The sequence below is a fragment of the Bos grunniens genome, chromosome 1 (assembly GCF_055505025.1).
Source record: "Bos grunniens cultivar Pamir isolate PY7600 chromosome 1, Bosgru_T2T1.0, whole genome shotgun sequence".
NCBI classification, from domain to species: Eukaryota; Metazoa; Chordata; class Mammalia; order Artiodactyla; family Bovidae; genus Bos; species Bos grunniens.
In genome coordinates this window covers 120,317,501-120,323,991 of record NC_141165.1, presented here as the reverse complement: position 1 = coordinate 120,323,991, position 6,491 = coordinate 120,317,501, and the positions used below count along the sequence as shown (strand labels likewise).

General features: G+C 34.6%; 1 protein-coding gene across 2 annotated transcripts in view; it reads left to right on the top strand.

The window, feature by feature from the left end:
• Positions 1–2,028: 2,028 nt before the first annotated feature.
• EPHA3 (EPH receptor A3) overlaps positions 2,029–6,491 on the top strand; it is a 416,154-nt gene continuing 411,691 nt past the window's right edge. For both annotated transcript variants that reach the window (XM_086321511.1, XM_086321506.1), the window contains exon 1: positions 2,029–2,270. In XM_086321511.1, the coding sequence (XP_086177637.1) occupies positions 2,183–2,270 (88 nt within the window). In that variant the 5' untranslated portion in view covers positions 2,029–2,182. The remainder of the gene's footprint in view (positions 2,271–6,491) is intronic.

Here is a 6,491-nt window from a genome sequence, read left to right as displayed (position 1 = left end):
CAAATTCTTTGCATCCTCCTATTTGCTGGCATCAATCCACATCTATTCAGGATGACGTTCAGATTATTGAAACTTCTTATTGTCTGACAGCTCATGATCTTGAGTGTCTATAATTGAAAGATCCTATATTATTTCCATTCTATTCCCAGGCTAGGAATTGCTTTTTACTTATTTTCCCATCACAGTAGCTTCTTTCAAATGTGAATGGCTCTTTCCACAGTGATAAGCAGTTTAAGTGTGAAAAGAGAAGTCGTGTGAGGGGAAGCCAGTGGACTTGGATATCAGCACACTGGCATGTTTTTCCAAAATGTTTTTAAATTGTCACTTCCAAATAAGACTTTATTTTCTTTCACGTTTCAGAAAAATTTTATCTAAATGTAGAACAATGGAAAGACTAAAGTTGTGTTGGAACTTTAAAAAATGCCAGAGTCACCACTATCTGAATCCTCTGTTCAGTATCTTTCATTATTTTCAATTCTGACAGACTTGGCACTTGAAGAGGATTCTACAGTCTCTGGTGACATAATGTGGGAAGAAGTTAGAGATACAAAGTAACAAGGCACACACAAAAAAGTGAACAGAGTCACTCTTTTATCCTGGCTGCCTCCACCCACCCAACCTCATCCCCTAACTCCAGACAGCAAACTGTTATCAGAAGCCACTTATTTAAATTCATGTGAAAATCATGTTCTCTCATTAAAATCATAGCGCTTATGAAAAGGATATCTTATTAGCAAGGCCTTTGCAACATTTATTTAGATTCCACAACTTGAAGCTCTAAAATTGATCACTGATCTTACAGCTGTCAACCTACCTTTACTTTCTAGAGTTGTGCAAGGAATGTAAGAGTCTTGTTTTCTGCTTAGAAAAGGAAAAGATAGATGAGTAGGAGACTATTTGAGTGATCATTTTCTGGGCAATATTTTAAAGATAAGCAAGAACAGTTCCCAAAATATAAATTGCAAACTTATTTGGCTGAAATAGATTGCAATTATGTTGTCCAGCAAGGAAACTGGAAAGAAGAGAAACCATTTATAACCATGGTGCAAAGTAAGTGAGAAAGTGCAAAGACACTGTTATTCAGCCTTTAGATTTGGAATGCTAAAGAAGAATTGCATCCAGCTATTATCAGATTGGATGTGGCTGAAAAGCTAAATGCGGAGTTGTGAATTATGCATTGTTTATCTCATGGAACCCAGAGATCCTAATGCTAGATGGTGAAGGAGGGAGGGTAGTGATGTGCTGTCAAGACCTTTAGGCTTGATTTTTCTCTTATTCTTATTTATACCAATGTATAGAATGAGGGCTGCCTGCTGATGCCTGCTGACCTGCAGCTAGCCCTGGGACTGGGTTTGCTCACTTCCTTAGGTTGTTAGAGCACACTTCCTAGTTTGGAAACCCAAAGTGCACTTTATACTCACTGAGATCCTGTGCCAATTCTCTTTAAAAGTCCTGATACCACCTGGTGTAGAACTGAAGAGACTTTCCGATCTGAGGTGTGTATAGTTCTTTCTGCACCAGAAAGGATTTGTAAAGAGTTATGATCACATTGAACACGATGAAGAAATAATCCTAATTTTTCTTTGACTACAATCAACAATGTATTTTTTAATTTTAATGCTCCTGTTAATGCAGGGCTCCTGTTCTTTTAATAACAAACATTTATCTGGCATTTCAGTTTCTTTTCCACTCAGTGCCATAAGACACTCTATCAGGGTTTCTGGTTTCTTCAGGGAATTAACCTACAAGAGCGTGTATTGCAAACAATAAAATAGCTGCTTTCCATTGAAAATAAAGTGGGGAGGGGGGAGGTGTTTTTCTGTCCCCATCACTACTCTCCACCACCGCACCATCATAACTTCTGGGTTTCCTGCACCTTCGGTGATGCAGCCGATCCCCAACCCCTTCCTCCCCAGTCCCGTGCTTCAGAGCTGTCTGCTGGGCCCCCGCGCGTGGTCCTGTCCTTCTTCAGCGCTCGCTTCCGACGGCACTAGGACCCAGGGAAGTCTCTGAGCGAGGTTCGCGGAAAGGCAGCCAGACTCCTCCTTATCTCCAGTGTCAAACTTGACATCAGCCTGCGAGCGGAGCATGGTAACTTCTCCAGCAATCAGAGCGCTCCCCCTCACATCAGTGGCATGCTTCATGGAGATATGCTCCTCTCACTGCCCTCTGCACCAGCAACATGGATTGTCACCTCTCCATCCTCCTCCTTCTCAGCTGCTCTGCTCTCAAGTGCTTCGGGGAACTGACTCTCCAACCTTCCAATGAAGGTAAGCCAGGTACCGCGACGCGCACAGCCCTGCCCCGAGGGGCTAACGCTTTTCCAGGCACGTTCTCACCGAAGCGTTTTCAGGTCGCCGAGGTGCCTCTGAATAAAGCACTTTGCTCTCAGAGTAAACTAAAGGTGCTTTTATTTTCGGCTGTCTTCTAAAGCACTTTTAGAGATAATTTTGGATTGCCTAGATTTAAAATGTGTTTTGAATCTGATACCAATTCAAGCAATTACCTTGTTTGCCCGTTTTAAGCAGAAAGAGAAAAATCCTCCAGTTTTACAACCCAGTATGTTAATTGCCAAATAGCCATGGTAGTATTTTATTTCCTAATTGTGACCATGTAGTAGTACTCTGAGAAGTTTAAAAGAATACTCTGCCCTCCTCTCTAGATTCTTTAGTATGTTTAAAGGTAATGACAGGTTGTTCCTACTTAGGATCATGGCATTTATGAATGGGCTAAAGGGAAATCGGAGTTTGTTGAAGCGCGGCTGTGTGTGCGTGTGTGTGTGTGTGTGTGTGTGTATTTATATTGTAACTGCTATGTTGAAGTGATGTGTATCCCGCCAGGCGGTGGTTTGCTCTATGGTACAGGTTCTAATGAGCAGCATATGCCACATTAACATAAGTAATATTTGTAGGAATTACAATAAGGTTAGACTGGATTTTCTTTGTTTAAGGGCTTATGCGAATAGGAGATTATATTTAATGAATAGTGAAAATCTCCTGGGTAGGTGTAGTAAATAACTGAACAGCAAATTGAGGAAGAATGTTCATATGCAGCAAATGGTATTTCCTTAATGCTGGGTTATTTATTTTCCTAATGGGCATTCATTCCTTTTCAATGAATTAAAGTGCAAGCCTAATATTAAGGACAATAATGTTTACTACAAGATTGCATGCTTAATAGACACATTGCCTTTTCCCTGTATACTTTTTGTGATCTATTCCTAATGATTTGTGAATACGATTGCTAACTCTTAAGACAAACTTTTCTGAATAATTGATTGCTTTCAAGAAACACTTACAATTTCTATTTCCTCTTAATCATTTTGAATTTAGAACAATAACATTTAGTAATTTATTTTGCAATTCAGCAAAACTGAGCAATTGATGTGCAAATGCTACATTATATATTGTGTCACTCACTAAAAATATATTGGCAAGACAGTGCCACTGTATGTTGTATGTATCATTTTTAGAAAAAACAAGTAAAAACTCAAGAATATTTAGCAACTTTTTAATTAAATATGAAAACTGCCTCTCATATTTGGTGACCTACTTTCAGTGCTAATAATTTCATTCTTTCCTTAGTGACTGCTTTTATCAACTTGGCAGATTTCATTAAATTTTTTGTCTTTTTTATGGGGAAATTAAAAATTCTAACCTAGAAGGATCAAGAAGTTATCTTACCTTCAAGTCAATTTTTTTTTTTACAAATTAAATTAAAATGTTTATTTGAAACTAATGGGCAATTATTTTTTTATGAATGAAAGGCAAGGGTAGTTATTTGTATAATGAGTAATGTATCAGTAACTTCAAATTAGTGTTTATACTTTTTGTTCCTTTGAAAATATTAAAGTATTGATAATAGCTAGACAAACAGTAATATTATTCCCATATTGCTATGATAAAGTGTATTTCTCCAGATGGAATATTTATAAACTATTTAGATAATGGATTTTAGTGAATTAATAATGCACAGGGATATAGATGAGAGTCATTATTTTTTTGTGCAAAACACAACCTTTCAGTAAATTGCAAAAGGAAAAAAGGGCCACTTAAACTCATTGATATTTATATAAAATTCATGAGTATTAATTTAATGAAGCAAGAATTATCAAGTGCAAGTTGCTTTTAAGACACACTTTGTGTATACTTGGGTATATAGTGCATATTACTATACAGGCAGATACACATTAACAGTATGAATATAAAAAGGTTAATATATTCAGAAAACTGACATGATTACATTTAATTTGCTTGGGCAAAAGTTTATCTCTACATTGTTTATGGGATTATTCTTCACAGGTCATGTTCTATAGTAGTGTCTCTTTCTCTTCTGAGGTCATGAAGGAAAGGTTTGAAATAAAATTTAAAATGAATGATTTAACTTGGATAATATTTGAGTAAGATTTTAAATGTGGATATTGAATACCAATAGCTTGGGGCTTAGTTGTAGATTTGAACAACATGAAAAGTGAAAAATCCAAGTATGCTCTAAGATTTTTTATGTAATTTTCTAACAATGTCATTTGAATAAAAAGCAATGCTTCTGAAAATTCATATGTTGGGTAGAAGGAGTAATGATAGAATGAATCTCATTAGTACAGCTTTCTGATATTAATGTTGAAAACTGAAATACAAAATACTAGGTTGCATTTAAAATACTATGCTCAAATTATATTTCCATACTACAGAAAATTTACCAGTAAAATTTACTGGAATTTATTCTGCAATCTGTTATGAAGTTAGTCATGACAGAACTCTAAGTGAACAAGATCCAAGCCATTGAGTTAATTGCTAGGAAATATGCCACTGTGTGACTTTTTTTTAAGACTTGAGATTTGATAACCAAATATCAATTGTGAAATGCCATTAGTCCATGATAAGAGGAAAAAAGCTTAGAAAAAAGCTTAATATGAGCTTTCCTTTTTTAAATCCAGTTACAGATAACTTTCTAATATGCTATCAAGAAGATGATTCCAGATGATACTTTCTATGACTGGTCTCCTCGATAATTATTTATAATTTTGATGATCACTTAAATCAAGAACTGACCTCTGTGCTTACACAGACACTTTACAAAAGCTGCATGGAACTTTATTAAAATCTTTTCAGATCTGTTTACATAACACACCAAGAAAAGACTTCCAATGGGAAAACTACTACTTTTCATGACAAAACAGGATTGTTATACTTAGTGTTGTTAGAAAAGTTTATATATTTACTCCTTGTTCCTATCAGATGGATGGTGATAATGATAAATAAAAATAACTTTATGAAAAGGCTAAAGCTTGATATAAAGAATTGACTATTACTAGTTCAATATCATTTAGCAATGGAAAAAGTAATTTCTTTACACACTTTTCTATATTTGAAGGCGTCTGAGGCTTAATTCACTTATTCTTTAGTACATAATACACTTTTCAGTACGTAACACATTTTACTATCTAACAGTGTTTATAAGTTAATTACCTTTTACCTATAGAGCTCTTTACATTGAAAATCAGTTTTCAAAATAAAAGTCAATAAAATTCAATCTGCATATTTATATACTACTTATTTGGGGAGACTTTTATTGGAATGTTGGGATACTGTTTGTATGAAATGTATTTCACTGGACATAAGTCATCTAACTATTGAAGATACCATGTGATTGTTTAAAGCTTAAAAGTAAAACTTAGAGATGAACACTGTATGTTTCCCTTTGAATATTAGGCAAATAATGGAGACAATATACATTTAAATAATAGATTTTTCCCTTTTTAAAAATTAGTATGAACTGGCATCATTTTCATGTATAAACACTTATCCTCAAATAATAATACACCGACTGAAATATTTATAGAAAACTAAGCTATCATATCATTTTTATAGTTTTAAGAAGAGGGCTTACATTTGCTTTTAATGGCATTTTATCATTCTAGACTAAATAATTGAATGCATTATACATTTTTGTAACTTAATAGCTTACCTAATAGCTTGCCCCTACCTCCCCCTAACAGTTATAACTGTGCTATTTGCCTGGAGGTAGGAGAAACCTTAATTTCACTATTTTATAACCCACAACAGTTAACACTTGACCTAGGTCATTAACAGGATTATCAGCAAATTTGTTTAAGCTTTTACTGACAACCTGAATTGCTACGATAATATTTTGATTGTGCCGAAAGAAACTTCTTGTAACCTCTCAAAATCTATCATGAAATTAATTCATTCTGAATCTATATCTTCCTAAAGACTAATATTGATAATAATAATTCAAGTGGGGAAATGTCCACTTTGATGCTCCATTCTCCTCACCCTTATATATCACACCATTCTTGCCCTTGTCATAAACAAGCAATTAAAAACTCTTAAATAGTAAATGTTCTGGCAATAACAATAGACTTACAGTTACAAACCAGCTTCATTGTAACTATCAATAGTTTCGATTTTATACTTTTTATTGATGATCTAGTTAATATCATTTTTCTGCCCATTTCAAGATATAAAGTC